Source organism: Penicillium citrinum (assembly GCF_028827155.1).
Source record: "Penicillium citrinum strain IBT 23319 chromosome Unknown utg000006l:1.0-3011923.0:1.0-3012962.0, whole genome shotgun sequence".
Classification (NCBI taxonomy): Eukaryota; Fungi; Ascomycota; class Eurotiomycetes; order Eurotiales; family Aspergillaceae; genus Penicillium; species Penicillium citrinum.
This window is the reverse complement of record NW_026622691.1, coordinates 2,655,143-2,674,593: the sequence shown is the minus strand read 5'-3', so window position 1 is coordinate 2,674,593 and position 19,451 is coordinate 2,655,143. Positions and strand designations below refer to the sequence as shown.

Sequence of the window (19,451 nt, the reverse complement as noted above, 5' to 3'; positions counted from 1 at the left end):
GACATATTCCCTGCTTATGTTACTCTGGCTGCTTACGAGATTCTTGATCTCAGCTTTCTCGGCTTGGATGATAAGATATAAAAAGTTACAGTCTATTAGGGTTGACGTAGAGCTACTAGTTATACACTGTACTGTAGTAATGGCTCCACAGGTTGATAATGGCTCAACGGGAAAATAAACGCCGCTGTCAGACCATCAAACCACAAGAACTAAATCCATCTATATCAAATTGTCTCTCATAGACACACTCATTGTTCAATCTCACACTTACTCAGACTATGGGGTAGTGGCGTGCAAAAGTCCGTGATAATCCGCCACTCTTGCGTGATCGCCTTTTAGCGCGTAACTCTGCGGGAACTGCTTAATTCCAACCTCCACTTCCTCCACAGCCCTCCACGATCGTCAACTTGAACCCACTAAAGGTTGTTTGAGAATAGGTTCGAGCATGTTACAGTACATACATCCCACAGGCCGCAGGAATGTTCCTTCTACTCTTCTTTTCAGCGGTGAGATGTTCATTCTTAGGGGAATGAACTCCGACAATGGCAAACGTTGCCATCAACGTCAGTCGAAATGACGTGATCACACCGGATTCTGGGAGTAAAAAGAACAACCAAATGAGCTGGAATTGAAGGAACAAGAATCCTGGCCAGTTTCTACTGGCGAATGTCCATGAACCGGTGGACTCCATTCAACCATTCCCCGTTGTTCCCATGTTTTACAATTGACTCGAGGGGGGGGGCAATCCACGCAGTCGATGGCGCGATCCCGTCCAGTCCGGGTCTGATCACGCAAGATCTTCCAAGAGTCAATGGGATATTCTGGGGTTGACTCATCCAATGTGGAATCCATTCGAGCTCTTCTCACGCCATCGATCCTATTTCTGGGTCTTCTTTCGTTACATTATAAAGGAAGTTCGCTCCTCGACCCGGACTTTCGTCTATTTTTCATCATTCGTCATATCTGGTTTCTAGTTTGGTGCAACCTCTTTTCATTTCTTTCCTTCATAAGGTCTAATCTGATCCGATCTATTGTGGATCATAAACCTTCGCCATGGCTCCGTCTTTGGTAGACCCTATTCTCCCCTCAGCCCCGTCTTTGGGCAACATTGGTCTACCCATCAAGGGGAAGATCAATCCCATTACAAATGACAACAAGTTCGGTTATGTACCAGGCCGTACTATTGTTGAGAAACACGACGACTACCCTCATGACGACTTTCTGCCCAGATTCCCTGACGTCCACTGGGGCCCAATTGAGGAACATGCATATGAAGATCGTGGAATACAGGGAGATCCCAAATTCCGTAACCTGCTGCAAGATGCAACAGCTGTCTTCGACTATAACCCCAAGATTGGAACGGAGATCCATGGTGTTGATTTGGCAACCCTGACAGATGCACAGAAGGATGACTTGGCACGTCTTGTCTCCTATCGAGGTGTAGTCTTTTTCCGGTCTCAGAAGAACTTCGACATTCAATCTCAACGGGCTCTTGGACAATACTTTGGCAAACTTCACAAGGTAGGCTTGATACCTACATGGGCAACATCATGAGAGTAGTATCTAATACTGTACAGCATGCAACCACTTCAGTGCCTAAGAAGGAAGGCCTCGAAGATGTTCATGTCGTCTATACCGGAGACAATTCCGGCGACAACCGTGCCCTATTCAGCCCTAGTTTCCTATGGCACTCAGATGTGAGTAGTTCCGATTCTCAGTCGATCCATTGAGCCGCTGCTAACGAGATAAAGGTTACATACGAAATCCAGCCACCATCCTACACATCATTGAAGCTCCTGACAGGACCACCCAGTGGTGGCGGTGGTGACACACTGTGGTCATCTCAATACGCCGCCTACGATGTCCTTTCTCCATTCATGCAGACCTACCTGAAAAACCTTACTGCCCTTCACTCCGCAGACATGCAAGCGAACGACTCAAAAGCACTCGGACGACCAGTCCGTCGAGACCCCATCACAACAGTTCACCCATTGATCCGAACAAACCCAGTAACCGGATGGAACGCTCTATTCTTCAACCCAGGTTTCGTCACCAAGATCATCGGTATCCCCAAAGCTGAGAGCGATGCAATTTTGAAATACCTCACCGACGTAGTTGCTACAACGAACGAGCTTCATGCTCGTTTCCAGTGGAACAAAGATGATGTCGCTATCTGGGATAACAGAACGACAGTATGTTTGACATTATCTAATGACACTTTACAATATACTAATTGAACCCAGGCACACTCTGCATCCTATGGCTTCACACCACATCGACGGCACGCAGTCCGTGTTGCAACCCATGCCGAGCGTCCTGTTTTGGAGACAACGGGTAAATCCCAGGAGGAAGAGCTGAATGCCTTGTATGGACTGCCGGCAGTCAATAAGGATGGATCTCGACAGTCGAACTATAACGACTAGGCAAAAATATCTCATAAATCATTTAGCGTTTGCAAATTAGCGGGACCCATCAAGTAGTTAATTCATTGAATTTGGTCATTTTTTTTTCACTTGAATTCATCCTGTAGCATCTCAGTAATTTTCCTGGCTCTCACCATCCTCCAATTCTACCAGCTTCCATGCTTCCTCGCCTGCGCTGGGTCTGACTAGACTGGTAGCCCATCAGAGACAAGGGGAAATCGAGTAGGATATGGTAATTCGACTAAGGGGCTTCTGGCACCAGTGCTCCCATTTATTATCTTTCACTTGGAAAACATTACAATTGAGAGGAGATTCTTCTGAATTACTCAACTGCCACTCTGCAAAACAAAACAGAGAAATTGCAAGTTGTGATTTGGTTTAATAGTACAGTGGACAAAGACATGCAAGACCCAGGGCCAATCCAGCGCTTCAAAAACTCATTATGCAAAGAGCCGAGGACGGGCAGCTTGGCCCGGCCACGGTGTAGGGGTTTAGGAGTATTTTGCTTTTTTGTTTTCTTTTCTTGATTTTTTTTTTCTGTTCTTGAGATCGTTGAAAATGGTCGAGCTCGTGACTTCGCTTCAATATTATACAAGCTGAATGCCGGACGACGTCTGCGTGACAATTTTACAGTCACGTAGATGGGAATAGCACCAACAGATTGGGGGAGAAGACGATATGAAACGAGAAACAATCATCATTGTCAATCCATTTACTCGTTGATCTTAGCCAGGATCCTGTACCGGTGTTAGTAAGATCGAAGGGGTTGATACTATACTAAAGCTTGGTAAAACTTACTCAGAGTCCCGGAAAAGGGTGTACTCGTCCTCGCCGACCTTGATGGGGCTACCACCGAACTATTGAAAGGTTGATGTTAGCATGGGCTTGTTATGATTATACTAGGACCACGGTAGAAGTCATCTGCCAGATAGTCGATGCGACGCGGAAGGACACGGAAACAGGGATCGCGAAACGTACCTGAGGGATCAGGACCTTGTCGCCAGAGGCAACACCCATAGGCAGACGCTTGCCGTCCTTGTCGAAGGCACCGGGGCCGACGGCGAGAACCTTGGCCTCGTTCTGCTCCTTGACACTGCTCTCAGGGAGGAAGATACCAGAGGCAGTCTTGGCCTCGGGCTTGATGCGCTGGACCAGGACGCGGTCCAGGAGGGGGGCGAGGGACTTGATGTTACGGAGGGCAGACTATTTCAAATAAAGAATGTCAGTATTTTGGATGCGCGAGTAGTGTGTTAGGAGATCGATTGGGAGTAGGGGGAAAAATTGCGGAGGACAGTCGACATCCGATGGGACCAGACCAAGGGTTTTGAGCTTGGCAGTACGGCTGATAATGCGATTTGCATGATCAGACATGATGCTTCACTTTGTTGAACATACCATTGTGATGAGAGATGGAGTCTTGAGGCCAAGAAGTGATGTTCGTGGGATGAAAGAGGGAGTGAAGAGAGAAACGTCCGGGGGAATCGACTGGAGAAATTTCCAGAATGCCAAGCCCGCGCGAGCTCTCCCGAGGCCAACCCGACTGGGACCGACTTGCGACCAACGCAATTGGACAATTCAAGTGGCTAACTACAGTACAGTAGGTAGTACAGTATTTAGTTTTGGGGGTAGTTCTACTACTAATTAGGTCTATAGAATTATTCATTTTGGGGTAATTGGCTACGAGAGCCAATTCATTAATATTCTTAAGTGGACTCTACAGCTACAGCTCTCCGTTCTCCCGAGCCGAAGCTCCAAATACCCCGGCTCTCAATGGCCCAAACTTGAAAGAGATAGATTCTCATAAAATGCTAAGAACGCCACAAGACCCAATTGCTTTATCGGATGGACACCACGTAAACTCCCAGGCAGTCTCATAGGAATAGTAAAGCTATCGCCAGAAACTACCACCTCCTGCCGCGTCCGCGACCTCCATAATTTCCGCGTTGATCATAGCCTCCATAACCCATCTGGCTTTGTCCTCCTTGGGCAAAACCTGGTGGTCCTTGTCCTTGTCCGCCGAACCCAGGTTGAGGTTGTTGAGCACCACCACCGGGTTGTCCGCCCATCATTGCTTGCGCATGTTGCATAAAGGCCATGGGGTCCATGGATGATGGATCTAATCCTTGGGCCATCATGGATTGTAGCATACCCTGCATCATATCTGGGTTCATGTCGGGCATACCGGGCATCCCAGGCATCCCAGGCATGGGCTGTGGAGTGTTGGCAGCTGCTGGGGGTCCTGGAGGCGCGCCAGGCATCGGAGGCATGCCCACTCCCAGGAAGGATTGCATGTCATCCATTTGTCGCTTCTGATCACCAACCTCTTTCCGCATTCCTTGTTGCTTGAGACAATAGCTAACCCAAGTAAACTCGTCGAACCCATAGTTGAAGTAGTCTGAAATGTCAGAACCCGGTCGTCGCCAGGGTTTATCGTCTGTAGGAAAGTCGGCGTCCATGTCCGTGGACATGATGGGTTTCCCTGTTGTATGGTGTACTGGATTTCCATTCACATCAATTGTAGAGCTATGGATAGCTGGATACGCCGAGCCAGGCTTCTGAGGCGCAGCGGGCTTCGCAGCAGCGGCCGGGGGGGGCGGCCGGGGCGGCCGCGACTACAGGTGTTGCTGCATCTGGACGAGGTGTAGCGGAAGGAGTAGCGGACTTTGAGACTACAGATGAATCGGCCGAGGAAGGTCTTTGCGGCTCTTGTCTTAAGCTTGCATGGCGTGGATGGGACCTTTAAAGATAAGTTAGGAAGAGGTCTCGCGCGCGTAGGTGAAGTATCTTACGCTTCTTGAGGGGGTGCGTCGGCTGGTGCTTCTGTGATAATATTGAAATCGTCCTATGGATGGTTCCACAGTTAACATTTACTGCAGAAGTCAAAGTGCTGGTCACTCACGTCGTCCGACTCAACCTCGACCTCTTCCTCCTCCATCATGTCGTTCTCCTGCGGTTGGCCAGAAGTTGCATTGGCGCCATGATTCGCGGTCTGGGTCGCTGATACCGAATCAACGGGGTCATAGAAATCATCCTCTTCTTCGTCCATGGTGATTTGCTTTTCAGTATTATAAAATGGTAGCTAAAAGAGTAGTTACAGGATCAAGATGCTCCCGCAAATGAGCGCATACGACAGGTCACGTGCGGGCTTGCAAAGACGGCATTACCGCATGAAAGTATTTCTTTTTGATAAACTCGATATCTACTCAACTAAACTGCTTTTTGAATTGTTGGCTTCATTAAGGCAACCAGAATGGTCTCTTCAGAACAGGACAGCCAGGCCTCCACGCCGCGGTCCTTTGCCGGCCAAAGTATCTCCGCCGAGGAAATGCTTAAGTCGCAAACCGTCGGTCTCGTGCATCTGTCCGACTTTCGCAAGCGCCGTGCAGAGGTTTTAGAGGCGAAGGAGCGCGAGGCGCATGACAAGTCATTGGGGCGATTGGCATCTGGTAATTCAAGAAGTGCAACTCCTTCCACAGGCGACGTAACTGACGGGTAAGCTTCAAGGCATCGCCGCATAACTCGTCTCCCCGCATAAACTGATCGCAAGGTCACAGGTCTTCGACTCCAAAGAGCGACGCTCCACCCAAAAAGAAAAAGAAGAAAGCCCTCGCAAAGAGCAAGCTCTCTTTTGGCGACGACACTGAGGAAACGGGCGAAGAATCAGGAGTTGCCACTCCGCGTGACTCCAGCATCTCACGATCTGGCTCGAAAACCCCTAACGACGAAGGAGCGCCTTCTTCTTCCGTTCGTATGAAAGCAAATCCTAATGCACGGGCACCTCCTAAAGCAATGACGAAGGCTTCAATGGAGGCCGAAGCAGCAGCGCGCGAGACATTACGCAAGGAATTCTTGGTGATGCAAGAAGCCGTCAGGAATACCGAGATATTGATACCATTCGTACTCTTTGACGGGACAAGTGTTCCCGCCGGCTCAGTGAAAATCAAGAAGGGAGATCCTGTTTGGTTATTCTTGGACAGATGTCGCAAGGTCGGTGCTGAACTAGGAGGCCGCAGTGCCACTGGCGCGGCAAAGGCTCGTCGGGAATGGGCTCGAGTCAGCGTGGATGACCTGATGCTAGTCAAAGGCGATGTGATTGTCCCTCATGTAAGTTTTGCGATGCCATTTTAATGGACCTTTTACTGATAGGTCTCTCAGCATTATGAATTCTACTACTTCATCGCCAACAAAGTATCAAGCTTCTCAAAAGCAGGTGGCCTATTGTTCGATTATTCGAATAAACCACCTCCTCCGACTAAACCAAATGATAGCCCTCTGTATAATCCTAGTGAGGAAAAGTTAGAGGGCTTCGACAAGGATGGAACAGAAACCAAGGTGGTCGACCGCCGATGGTATGAAAAGAACAAGCATATATACCCGGCTAGTCTATGGAATGAGTACGAGCCTGGCCCAGAATTTGAAGAAAAGATGACATCGACACGACGAGATGCACAGGGAAATACCTTTTTCTTTTAATAGCTGTTTTTTAATACTTCAATGATCTCTGAGCTTTTTACAGGCGTTGTGATGGGGAAAATACTAGACTTACTCAATTGACACTTCATTTGGCTGAGAGTCCTCGAGATACTGTATCTTCGCCTCGGGTGACCGCACCACCTTAACTCTACTTCCACCAATTCTAATTTCACCTCCCAATTCATTCTTCTCTTCCACCCTATCCCAAATCGAACCCATTGCATACTTGCACAGTGTACCGATGGATTTCCACCTGAGATGCAATTCTCTCAAATGCCGAGTGCAGCTGAAGGAGAGAGCAGTAGTCACAACATGCTCGTAAGTCGCTTGCCTTAACTCACTCATGCTCTGCTGACCTCGTAGGCACATCTTCTGTTCTAAATGCGCTGGCGATCTTGGACTCTCTCATCCCGCTGCCGGTGACCGTCATTGCCCTGCTTGCCAGACAGTCCTGTCTAACCCAGATGATGCTGTCTCTACGATTTTGAATCCTACTGAAGACTACAAGACAAGTGTTCTGAGTGGCCTCGATCCGAATACGATCATGGAATGTGCTGGACGAGCATTGGGTTTCTGGGCATACCAAAGCACGCAGGAGATGTATGTTGTGCTCAAGTCGTAAAATGAAGATTCGAGACTAATGACTTCTTCAGATTCTATCAAGAATTCCTTGGGAAAAGCCTCACTGAGAAATATGCAAGTCTTAACACGCAAATGGATAAGCTGATTCACAACGCCAATTCCGAAATCACAACTCTGCACGGCAAAGTCTCCGGTTTGTTCTTAATACCACTGCTCTTGTCCTAGCTCAACTGACATTTTATTTAAATCAATCAGATATGCAAAGTGTACATGAGCAATTGGAAAAGAAGAACCAAGAATTGCTTGAGCTGAATCGTGAAAGGTCCAAGAAGCTCTCCCAGATAACGAATCTCTACAATCTTCTCAAAGCGCGCGCAAGGCGAACTCAGCTCCAAAACGCCGCCTCAGACACCGTCTCTCAAACCATCAACACTTTCTCAACTCGAACGGAACCTACTGTATCAACCAGTCACACCCTTACAACCACACAGCCAAAGGCTCGAACCCCCGGTGGGCCAAAGACTCCGATTTTCCCCATAAGCCCCGAGGGTGTGGAGCAGATACATCGATATCAACGGAGTGGCACCGGCAGCTCCAAACGAGCTGTCAAAAAGACCCCAGGAGGGACGGCAATGTTACCACCAGCAGCCCGAACAAACTGGAAATCGCCTTGTTGTAAGTTCTCTTGGTATAAATTGGGTTTACTGGCCTCAACCAAGTTATATGTATAGTACAAAATCCGAACCCCCAGCACCGAACTCGCCTACCGCAGGCATCGCGACAGTCGACTATCCTATCAACTCTTCCATCCGCTGATGCTATGCTTGCACGATTCGGAAATTGATTTGTGGGTTGCTCGCTTGCTCAGCTATATGAATGGATCGGATGGTTTCTTGGATATCATTGCGCGCTGCGTCATCCAAGCGATCATCAATGAATTAACGAGGTTATCTTTATATAATAATTATGTTTCTGGCATATATTATCAAAATTAATCTGCAACCCTACACAATCTATCATCTTGAATGAATGCCAGTACGTACCCGGGGGTACTTAGTTGTAGTAGATAGTTAATGTGCTGGAGTATCTATACTCATGAGTGGTTGATGTAGGAACAATATATAACCGCACTCACAGGTATCCATACCTGTGAAATATGGATATTATGAAACATAAGCAGGGCCGCTGATTCGTTCCAACTAAGAGATGTCTGGAATAACTTACTGAAATTGAAACCAGAATCTAGTGCTCGGAGCACTAGATCTCTATCATGTGTAATACTTCTGTTCTGACTGCATTCCCTTTTCGGCCCTGACTGCATCACGTGCAGCCAGGCCTCACCTTCCTCAACCCATTAGCTCTATTCATCCTTTCTCCAAGCTTAGTATCGAGTATCTAATGCACTTGTTTCTTCTCAATCTGGCACGTATTACATCATGATTAAAAATATTATATACCTATTGAACACGCACGCCAGGGTCGTCGACCTCGGGAATACCCAAGTAATCTCACTGTAATATACAACTAACAGTCTTACACATCAAAGTCAATTGACTAAACATCAAACTCACATTGATATACTTAATTCATAGTATGAAATAAACTACTCTCTACAAACTCCATACAACCTTCACATCCCAGCTACTTATTATATTCCCATAACTTTATAGGTATAAACTGCATCGCAACTACACTCCATCCGGAAAAGCCTCCTCTCGTCCGGCCCGCATCTCGGTTCAACGGAAGGCCCAAGTCCACCTCGGGTCAACCACCATGTTTCCAACCCAATCCAGTCCACAACCTCGATATGTACTACTCCATCCTGCACGGTCCTTACCTTATCTTTATTTCTTGTTCCTGTCGATCGTATCCCCGAGCTAGATAGCTTGGAATCTGGGGTAAGCTGGAGCTTGTGTGGAGCTGTCATACATACAACCTGTATTTTTGGTATTTATGTGTATTTTATTTTACCGCTCACCATGTCAGATTGAAACATTCATGCATTCCATTCTCTCAGAACTCGAATTTTTTTTTTGTATTTGTTGCTCACTCATACGCGTTTACTACACTACTAGTGGCGAAGACTCAGGATGGTAGAACTACTACTGTACATCTACTCTTGGAAAAATCTCGTATCATCTTGATAAATTATTCGGGACATCACGATCTAAATCTCCCGGTGGAACATAAAAGGAAATCTAATCATGTACGTCGGCACCAAGTATCCGGTCTTTTCGTCCGGGCGAGAAGAAACGCCATACCCTCGATTAGAGGGGAGAGAGGGGGGTGACCCAAGGGGTCCCACCAAAGTTCATATCATGCCATGCATTATACCACAAACCCATGCAACGATGGAGACGCTGCAGAAACAAGAAAACAGGGACAAAAACACCAGGGGAGAAAGCCTTTTTTATTTATGACATTTAAGCGCCGAACTCCTTGATGTCGGTCTTCTTGCCCTGCAGAGCCAGCGGCACGATACCACTGACGTGCATCTCGGGGCCGTACACGTGCATATCCAGACCGAGCTCGACACCAGCAGACTTGATGTTCTTCAGACCCTCCTGGTAGTTAGGACCAGCACGACGGACCCAGATCTGGACCTTGTGCTCGTTCAGAACGGGAGCAACATCGCGGATGGCGCGGATGACACCCTTGAAGGTGGAGGCGACGTTGGTGAAGTTGGCAATACCACCACCGATGAAGAGGACCTTGCCCTCGGGGTGCTGGGGAGCACGCAGCATCAGGTCCAGAACGGTCTTGGCGTAGGAGTAGGTCTGACCCTCGGAGGGAGCACCAGAGTACTCTCCGTAGTTAGCCAGCTCGGAGACGAAACCAGCAGAGGCAATGGCATCGGCGTAGACGACGGAAGCACCACCACCGGCAACCAGGGTCCAGACACGACCGCTGGCGTTCAGGACAGTCAGTTTCAGGGAAGCACCGGTCTTAGCGTCCATGTCGGAGATAAATTTCTCCTCCTTGCTCATCTCACGACCGAAGGGAGCGGGGAAGTCAATTGGCGGACCAGCGTCAATGTTGACCTTGCCGTCGGTGGAGGCAATGGTGGGCAGGCCCAGAGCGGCGGGGCTGCGGGCAATAGCCCACTTGGTGCCGCACTCGAACTCAGCAGTCTGGTCAAGCTTGGCAGCCAGGTCAAGGAAGAAGACCTGAGCGGAGGTGGCATCCTCGTTGGGGATAACAACAAGGGGGTTGATCTCGAGGTAAGTGAATTGGCAGTCGACGTAGACGGCGTACAGGCGGACAATGAAGTCAACCAGGACGTTGTGAAGACCCTGAGGCACCTTGCTCAGCAGGCCGGCAGCGATCTCCTCGTTGGAGGGGAAGTTCTTGAGGTTGACGGGAATCAGAAGCTTCTCAGCCTTAGCATCAACATCACCGACATCAACACCACCCTCGTGGTAGAAGAGGATCCAGTCACCCTAAAATTGCGAAAGTTAGTATGATTTGGCTCAATTGGTCTACTATCTCTCTTGTAGAGTGGTTTGCACATACCTCACGGACGGAGTTAATGCAGACGTAAGACTCAGTTTCTTGAGCGTGGGGAACCATAGGCTCAACGAGGAAGTTGCGGAGGACACCAACGACGTGCTCGACCTGAACGTCCTTGCCAGCGCGGGCCTCAACCCACTCACGGGCCTCAGCCCAAGTCTTGTTGAGGGCAAGCAGACCGCTCTTACCACGACGCTTGATCAATTGATCGGGCTTCGCAACAAACTTAGCACCGGGGGTGAGCAGCCATGGGTAGGTGACCTCAGCCTGGTCAAGGACATCCTTGACGGCCTTGTCTTCAGGGAAGTGGAGGGAGGCGAGACGAGGAGGAGGGTTGTGTGTAGTCGAAGGAGGCAGAGGAGAAGGCTTAATGACGGGGGCGCGAGTAAGGTGATAGTTGAGGATGGCCTTGCCGTCGGCCTCGAAGATAGACTTGGCGGACATGATGTGTGAATATGTGGATGTGAGAGTGAGGAGGGTGAAAGAAGAAGAAGAAAAGAGAGGAGAAGAGTAAAAGGGAAAAAAAGAAAGAGTAGTATTTTTTTTTGCTGGGCTGCTGGGGTTCTTGCAAGACTGGAAGATACAGCGTAGACAGGAGAAAAAGTTGTGCTGGAGAGTACAGCGTACAATTGAGCGGTTGAGACCAAAAAAGAGTGGAAAAGGTGGGGTTGTTGGGGCAGTCGGTGTGTACACTTTGTATTACAGCCCCTCGTTATTTTTTTGATGTTTGGTTATTCGCCGAGGTACATCAGCATGCAGGCGGCAGTATATATAGATATATAGTGTATAGGGTAAATACAGTTGGGGATGTATCTGGTATGATGAATCAATTGTGTGAAAATCTATGTATACTTTATATATATGTTATTGTACGACGTGTATACTTGAGTATATAATGTATTGTTTATCTTTAAGGTATACCCCGCTGTATACTGCATGGTAATTGTAATACAAGTATCACGGATACCCGGTACTTTGGGGACCGCAACTGTTGAGTTGGGAGGAGCTGTACACCGTACCTGCGAGTACTCACCTTCCCCCGATTTTTCTTTTGCCTTTCTCTCTCTCTCTCCTCCTCTCCTTTTCTCTCTTCTCTTATTCCCATCTTTCAGCGGGTGTTCATTCACATACGTATGTTCTTATCCTTCTCCCTTTTTCCCTCTTCCTCAATCTCCTTGGGAGTGTGCCGCCATCCTGAGAATTATCATTCATCTCGTGTGATCCTCAAATTCTAACATCCCCCACCATTATCAGATTCACAATGCCTGCCACTTCACTGTCCGCCGGCACCGGCGCCCAGAACGCCAACGATAACATCACACGCTTCAACCCCCCCTAGCCGTGTGCTCTCTCCTCTTAACCACGCTCTCTTCCACAACAAGACACGATGCTTCGTATAGTGAGTTGTTCCATCTCAATTCGTCCGAATTACCTCTTCCTACTTTCTCTGTGGACGACAATTATGAGATTTATTGGATGAAATCTAACAATGGCATAGTGGCATGCAACCCCGAGCCGTGCAGGGCATGCTCGACTTTGACTTCATTTGCAAGCGTTCCACTCCCTCCGTGGCCGGTATCATCTACACTTTCGGTGGCCAATTCGTTAGCAAGATGTACTGGGGTACCAGCGAGACCCTCCTCCCCGTCTACCAAGACGTTGAGAAGGCCATGGCCAAGCACCCCGACGTTGACACTGTCGTCAACTTCGCCTCCTCCCGTTCCGTCTACAGCTCCACCATGGAGTTGATGAACTGCCCCCAGATTCGCTCCATCGCCATCATTGCTGAGGGTGTCCCCGAGCGTCGTGCCCGTGAGATCTTGGTCACTGCCAAGGAGAAGGGCATCACCATCATTGGCCCTGCCACCGTTGGTGGTATCAAGCCCGGTTCCTACAAGATCGGTAACACTGGTGGTATGATGGACAACATTGTTGCCTCCAAGCTGTACCGCAAGGGTTCCGTTGGCTACGTCTCCAAGTCCGGCGGTATGTCCAACGAGCTGAACAACATTATCTCCCAGAACACCGACGGTGTCTACGAGGGTGTTGCCATTGGTGGTGACCGTTACCCCGGTACCACTTTCATTGACCACTTGGTCCGTTACCAGGCTGAGCCTGAGTGCAAGATCCTCGTCCTCCTGGGTGAGGTTGGTGGTGTTGAGGAGTACCGCGTCATTGAGGCTGTCAAGAACGGCACTATCACCAAGCCCATTGTTGCGTGGGCCATTGGTACTTGCGCCAGCATGTTCAAGACCGAGGTTCAATTCGGTCACGCCGGTGCCTCCGCCAACTCGGAGCTCGAGACTGCTGTTCACAAGAACAAGGCCATGCGCGAGGCTGGCATCCACGTCCCCGAGACCTTCGAGGACCTTCCCCAGACCCTGAAGGAGGTCTACGACGCTGAGCTCAAGAAGGGCACCATCACCCCCGCTCCCGAGCCCGTTGTCCCCAAGATCCCCATTGACTACTCTTGGGCCCAAGAGCTGGGCCTTGTTCGTAAGCCCGCTGCTTTCATCTCTACCATCTCCGACGACCGTGGCCAGGAGCTGCTCTACGCCGGTATGCCCATCTCTGATGTCTTCAAGGAGGACATCGGTATCGGCGGTGTCATGTCCCTGCTGTGGTTCCGTCGTCGTCTCCCCAAGTACGCCAGCAAGTTCCTGGAGATGGTTCTCATGCTCACTGCCGACCACGGTCCCGCCGTGTCCGGTGCTATGAACACCATCATCACTACCCGTGCCGGTAAGGACCTGATCTCCGCTCTGGTCTCCGGTCTCCTGACCATTGGTTCCCGCTTCGGTGGTGCGCTGGACGGTGCCGCCGAGGAGTTCACCAAGGCCTTCGACAAGGGTCTCAGCCCCCGTGACTTCGTCGATACCATGCGCAAGGAGAACAAGCTCATTCCCGGTATTGGCCACAAGGTCAAGTCCCGTAACAACCCCGATCTGCGTGTCGAGCTCGTCAAGGAGTTCGCCAAGAAGCACTTCCCCAGCACCAAGCTGCTCGACTACGCCATTGCCGTCGAGACCGTCACCACCTCCAAGAAGGACAACTTGATCCTGAACGTCGACGGCTGTGTCGCTGTCTGCTTCATTGATATGATTAAGAACTGTGGTGCGTTCAGCCCCGAGGAGGCTGAGGACTACCTGAAGATGGGTGTCCTCAACGGTCTCTTCGTTCTCGGCCGTTCCATCGGTTTGATTGCCCACTACCTCGACCAGAAGCGCCTGCGTACTGGCCTGTACCGTCACCCCTGGGACGACATCACCTATCTGCTCCCTACCCTGCAGAAGGGAGGTGCCGAGGGCCGTGTCGAGGTCAGCGTTTGATTTTCTTGGACATGATTTGCAGCGCCGTCCGCTGGTGGCATACAGTCCGTCCCCGAAAGGACGGTGGAGTTTGGTTGATCCCTTGGTTTTTGTTTCTCAGCAGTTTTGTATCCATGTACTGCGCTACCCAGCATGACCGGGTTAACGGTGGGCGACGCCAGAAGGCTCGCCCATGGAAAAAACGGTGCAACGCCCGACTACGGTTCTTGATTTAATTTGTTTAGATGACTAGACTCCTTTGGGGACCTAATGAACGTACCCATTGCATGATGACATTATGTTTTGATCATTCTGCTATAGTAATTTATCGTATTTCAAAATTCACTTTCAGTGTACTCTGTAAGACCAGCTATTAAAACACTCCACTATACTATGTAGGATGTATCTTGGATGGTACATCCCTCCCTGCCCCAGGGGACCCCTCACCGGGATCCCCTTATCAGCTTATCAGCACCATTTCAACTCTAATTTTCCTCCGCAACCACCAACTACCAACCACCAACCCTCATACATAATGGTTCGTCTCAAAAACCGGTATCTCCTACTAGACATACTCTACCCAGATCCAAAAACATGGCCGTCCATAACCAAATCGACACATAACTCCGCACACTCCGCACAACTAGCCATTCACTCCCCGACCTCCGACGCGTTGACGCCAGGCTTGCTCGCGAAAATGATCCGCGAGGAAGTTGCTGAATTATATGGGGATTGGGGTGTAGGCAAACTCGGCGGTGCATCTGCAACGGGGCTTAATGGTATGTTTCTGCCTCTGCCTATTACATTGCACTCTGAGGATGAGGGGGAAAAGCTTTCTCGGAATATAATCCGGTCATTAGTATGACGTTGACACTGACGAAAAATACAGTGAAATACCTTTCTCCTGCGACATCAACTGCTATCATTCGTTGTCCCCGCGCATCATTCCGTCTCGTTTGGTCCGCACTAACATACATGTCCCATGTCCCGGAGCCCGGGCCGAGCGCACAAAGACGACCTAATGGGGGTCGAGAACGGCCCTGTGTATTTCGTGTACTGCGTGTATCGGGAACGATCAAGAAGGCGGAGGAGGAAGCGATTCATCGAGCGAGAAGGGAGATTGTACGTATTCGAGGTGTTGAGGAGAAAGGTGTTTTGGGAGATTTGATTTCAGGGGAGGATGTTAAGGGAAAGGTGGAACGTACTGTTCCTGTTACGAGGGATATCATGGATGACAGTGAAGATGAAGATATGGATGATTGAGTGCTGGTAGTGGTTTTTATCTGCTTTACATCAGTTGTATATATATCAATGATACCCATTCGAATTGCATTCTGCACATATCTCATATTGTACAACCAATGGCCATTGGTCCAAAGTTTTGTATCGGCATCCTAAACTGATGCCCATCATGTAGGCAGTAATTAGATTATGTATATCACGTCTTCCGTCGCACTTTTACTCCACTATCCGGCAGCGGGCCATTCCAATCTGCCATTTCATCATCATTTTCATCCATTCCCTCGCCCATAGCCGCCTTACTAGCCGCATCACGCATGCGAGCCTCTTCTTCTAACTCTTCTCGTTCAAGATCATCATATTCGTCCTTCATATCCAGCCATCGCTCCTGAACATCTCGTACGTCCGTAACACCCATCCCCTCACGCACAGCAACTTGCCAGACAGTATCATTCGCGCCCTCGGCAGAACCAAACGCGTATCCAGACGCACGATCAATAGCCCGAAGTAAATTCATCATACTCTTTTTATCCTCGACGGCCAGCGTCTCGAAAGCGACTAGTCCGAACTCCTCGACTAAGTCCATAATAGCCGTATTCAAGGCGCCAAACTTGCTGTGTGGTAGACGGGAGGATTCAGATTCTAAGTGCGGGAGCAGGTAATTGAGATCTTGGACTTCAGTGTAGAAGTCTAGGTTAAATGGGAGATCGGGGTAGTTGGACAGATTGTCGATTTTTGTGAGGACGTTCAGGTGGGGTAGGTCGAGTTGTAGCATGGCGCGGAGAGAGAGAATGAGAGCGGAAATGTACATGGAAGGTAAAGTGAGGGCGTAGCTGTCGACAAGATGAATGACAATTAACTGGTAATGTTTGGTTAGCTATATTCCGAAATATGTACTGATTAACCAGTGTTGGTGTTGCTCACCCGATATCCTAGCTTCTGAATCCGAAAGAAGATATTCCTCAGAGACGAGTGATGTGTAAAAAGCTCAACTTGACCGGGGCAATCGAAAAGTACATAATCCTCTAATCAGAGATATTTTAGCAAAATGACCTCAGATATTGGGATCACCAGGTGCAATGCAACAAACCTCCAAGCTCCTTCAGCCCACCTTCCAACCACGAGTAATTCTCTTCCAACTCTTCAAGTGCATAGAGAGTTGCGCCATTCGGACCTAGCTTGTCCTCCTCCATAATCTCTTCAAGAGTAACGAGATCGCGCACGTCCAGCGCACACGGGTACGAAGTCTTATCGTTGGCGGGGTCGAGATTCACGATGGAGCACTTGCGCCCGATAGCTCCCAGGAACTGGTGCATACCATTGCAGTAGGTAGATTTACCAGCACCCGGTGGCCCGATGACCAGTTGCGCGAAAGGCATTTCTTGAGGTGAGGTGGAAGATGAGGGAGTTTGATTTTATGATGACCTTCACATTCGGAACTATTTTTTGGATAAGCTTGGATGATAAAGCGGTCCATTTTAATTGGAGTCGACCAATCATATCCATTTATTCTGGCTGTTCTGCCACAATTGTGGCTCAGGCTCATGTAGTCAAAATCTGAGTCATCTAATGTCACGTGGGGACATGGCGTAGTTGGGAACGCGTTCGACTGAAGTCCACTTCAATCTTCACTATCTAGTGATATCGAGAGATCGCCGGTTCGATCCCGGCTGGCCCCAATTTTTTGCCTTTCCTTCTTACTGCGATCTCAAATTCCAACCGAGGACTTTGAGAATACCCCCGTTGATTACTCGGAATCCGTGGCTGTTCATAGTGTCAGATTGAAGATCGGCAATGTACTTTGCAGAATGGATTGGGGCCAAAATCAGTCGTCGAGATAAACTTTACGGAGAAATAATTTAGCCTTACCAACGAATCTGGTTAGATGGCGCGCCGAAACCATACGTACATACTTCATGCCAGGCCACCTGGGGGCGGAATCCACCATTATTCACCACGGTATCATATGTATTTATGCCGTAAGATGCCGAGCAAATGCAGCAGATACGGTGTTACAGATTGTAATCAGCCCCCAAAGTCACCCCATGCTGTATCTCTTGTTGCGCGGGGACCTGCATTTCATGTGTTTTGTCCAAGACCTGCGCCTTGGGAACCTACGCATGCCAAGGCAATCAAAATAGAACTATAGACATCATGCATCGATATTGGCTCTGCTTGAAGGTAGGCAGTCGCTGCGGAATATTTGGGGACCGAATCAAGCCAATAAAGTCATCTGTTTGAGGCACGAACCAAGGATTCAAGGAATAGCACTACCAATTCTCAGAGAAGCCATCGAAAAACATTGATCCAAAAAAGGGACCCTGTCAGCACTACGATGCCGAGAAATAGTCTCATACTCCAAGCGAAGTACATAGAATACAACTTGTATTACTTGAAGTATAAGCCCAAGCTGCGCATTGACCAAATCCTTCATACGCCCTGAAGATGCCTACAACAATCTCAAATACAAGATCTGCCTCCAAGACGGCGGGTGGCCTGAGCTAAAAGAATCATGGGAGACCCCAAGTCACATTGATCACGGTAGATTCTGGGAAAGACCATTATAAATAAGAGTCCTCAGACTCCGGGTCTCATATCTCGCAAGAAACCCATTTAACAAACCCGAAGCTCAATTCAATATTTCTCAAAATGAAGTGGCAGTCGACTTTGTTTATTCTTGGCGCCATTGCCAGCCAGGTAAGACTTAATTGCCCATTTAGTATGATATAAAACGTGAAGCAGTGACTAAATCTCTCCTAGGCATTCGCTGGCGAGGACACCATCAAATGCACCATTAATCAGGAATATGCCCGTGCGAACAGAGTTGCGGAAGGAATCGATTATCTCAATGGACTCTCTGGTCAACCTACTGCCGAAGCTGGAAAATGCAATCGTGTCAGCTGTGCTTACGGCGCGGGGATCTATGTCTGTTCGGATGTGGGTATTGCTTGAAGACGTTTTCTTTGACCCAGAATACTAATGAATGTATAGGATGGTAAGGATCACACACTCAAGAGCTGGGGCACTGTAGCAGATGTGAGCCAAAAGATTTCCGACAAGTGTATCTCGGGTGAGACTATCAACGGCCGTCTGCATAGCTCTGATGGTTGGGGAGTGATCATCCAGGGGGCATCGTGCTAGCGATTTCTAGCTTATCATCAGTGGCAATTGGTTACTCTCTTAGTAAATGTAAACACATTGATATTACTTTCGATTTCAAGAGTGAAATTCGATTTCTATCAAAATTAGAATTAAGGTAGCTTTATTGCAGAATGTAAAGCAAGAACATTTTTGAGCGGAACGTTTATTTAGGGTCATTTGCTTGAAGTAATAGTGTTCCTCATGTCTAATGTAGTATATGGCTATATAGGTGAGTTTCATCGCTATGGAATGTGTTGTGGGCACCTATGTTGGCTTTCGTCAACCTTGTCCAGCTCTGGATACCTGTAAAGATTGTATCGTAGACCTTGCAAGCGTTATTCTACTGGCCCAAAGAGATTTATATAGATAGTACTCAACATCAATATGCCTTTTGCATCTTCATAAGATTGTCACTACAAAGAAAAGAACGGTTGAGTTACGGCGTGAGCAGCAGGATACGCAGACGCAATCTTGCCATTGGCAGTCAAGATTCGCCGAACGAACCAGTATGTGGAACATATACCATGATATACACCAGTGTGGTAGTTTTTCTTACCTATTTCTCCACGTATCGTGCCGGAGCCTTTGGTTTCCTTTGTCATGATGCACTAATATCGGTACGTAGACTCACGAGCAGTTATTTATGTTGACATTTATAACTTACACCCAAAAACTGATACCCAGGAGACAGAAGTGTACTAGATTGCGGAGGAAAAGGAACTGAAGCTAATGACAGGATAGGTATATGGAGGAGTCGGCGTTCATATCGGCGCCA

The 19,451-nt window shown here is 48.7% G+C and overlaps 9 protein-coding genes across 9 annotated transcripts; 5 read left to right on the top strand and 4 right to left on the bottom strand.

Moving 5' to 3' along the window:
- Nucleotides 1-1,053: 1,053 nt before the first annotated feature.
- On the top strand, nt 1,054-2,423 carry N7469_007535 (TauD/TfdA dioxygenase family protein; the record flags this gene model as incomplete). Its single annotated transcript, XM_056646453.1, has 4 exons — nt 1,054-1,521; nt 1,578-1,697; nt 1,752-2,192; nt 2,244-2,423. 4 exons carry the CDS (start codon nt 1,054-1,056, stop codon nt 2,421-2,423), a joined length of 1,209 nt encoding a protein of 402 aa, XP_056499894.1.
- Nucleotides 2,424-3,135: 712 nt separating this feature from the next.
- Nucleotides 3,136-3,821, bottom strand: N7469_007534 (GroES family chaperonin; the record flags this gene model as incomplete). Its single annotated transcript, XM_056646452.1, has 4 exons — nt 3,136-3,160; nt 3,222-3,280; nt 3,402-3,626; nt 3,819-3,821. 4 exons carry the CDS (start codon nt 3,819-3,821, stop codon nt 3,136-3,138), a joined length of 312 nt encoding a protein of 103 aa, XP_056499893.1.
- A 503-nt stretch (nt 3,822-4,324) lies between these two features.
- Nucleotides 4,325-5,469, bottom strand: fip1 (cleavage polyadenylation factor subunit FIP1; the record flags this gene model as incomplete). The annotated part of the gene is made up of 4 exons (XM_056646451.1): nt 4,325-5,035; nt 5,097-5,160; nt 5,213-5,265; nt 5,323-5,469. The coding sequence occupies 4 exons, from the start codon at nt 5,467-5,469 to the stop codon at nt 4,325-4,327; spliced, it is 975 nt and encodes a 324-aa protein (XP_056499892.1).
- A 204-nt stretch (nt 5,470-5,673) lies between these two features.
- On the top strand, nt 5,674-8,209 carry N7469_007532 (uncharacterized protein; the record flags this gene model as incomplete). Its single annotated transcript, XM_056646450.1, has 6 exons — nt 5,674-5,915; nt 5,978-6,527; nt 6,579-6,772; nt 7,260-7,496; nt 7,550-7,671; nt 7,734-8,209. 6 exons carry the CDS (start codon nt 5,674-5,676, stop codon nt 8,207-8,209), a joined length of 1,821 nt encoding a protein of 606 aa, XP_056499891.1.
- A 1,692-nt stretch (nt 8,210-9,901) lies between these two features.
- Nucleotides 9,902-11,432, bottom strand: aclA (putative ATP citrate lyase subunit (Acl); the record flags this gene model as incomplete). Its single annotated transcript, XM_056646449.1, has 2 exons — nt 9,902-10,918; nt 10,992-11,432. 2 exons carry the CDS (start codon nt 11,430-11,432, stop codon nt 9,902-9,904), a joined length of 1,458 nt encoding a protein of 485 aa, XP_056499890.1.
- Nucleotides 11,433-12,073: 641 nt separating this feature from the next.
- Nucleotides 12,074-14,317, top strand: N7469_007530 (uncharacterized protein; the record flags this gene model as incomplete). The annotated part of the gene is made up of 3 exons (XM_056646448.1): nt 12,074-12,119; nt 12,243-12,387; nt 12,487-14,317. Coding segments are annotated over 3 exons (2,022 nt in total), but the record flags the coding sequence as incomplete, so codon positions are not given.
- A 514-nt stretch (nt 14,318-14,831) lies between these two features.
- N7469_007529 (Rpp14/Pop5 family protein) lies at nt 14,832-15,559 on the top strand (the record flags this gene model as incomplete). Its single annotated transcript, XM_056646447.1, has 2 exons — nt 14,832-15,075; nt 15,186-15,559. 2 exons carry the CDS (start codon nt 14,832-14,834, stop codon nt 15,557-15,559), a joined length of 618 nt encoding a protein of 205 aa, XP_056499888.1.
- Nucleotides 15,560-15,734: 175 nt separating this feature from the next.
- N7469_007528 (GTPase GPN2) lies at nt 15,735-16,914 on the bottom strand (the record flags this gene model as incomplete). The annotated part of the gene is made up of 3 exons (XM_056646446.1): nt 15,735-16,394; nt 16,460-16,560; nt 16,626-16,914. 3 exons carry the CDS (start codon nt 16,912-16,914, stop codon nt 15,735-15,737), a joined length of 1,050 nt encoding a protein of 349 aa, XP_056499887.1.
- Nucleotides 16,915-18,184: 1,270 nt separating this feature from the next.
- On the top strand, nt 18,185-18,676 carry N7469_007527 (uncharacterized protein; the record flags this gene model as incomplete). The annotated part of the gene is made up of 3 exons (XM_056646445.1): nt 18,185-18,232; nt 18,296-18,472; nt 18,527-18,676. 3 exons carry the CDS (start codon nt 18,185-18,187, stop codon nt 18,674-18,676), a joined length of 375 nt encoding a protein of 124 aa, XP_056499886.1.
- Nucleotides 18,677-19,451: the final 775 nt, after the last annotated feature.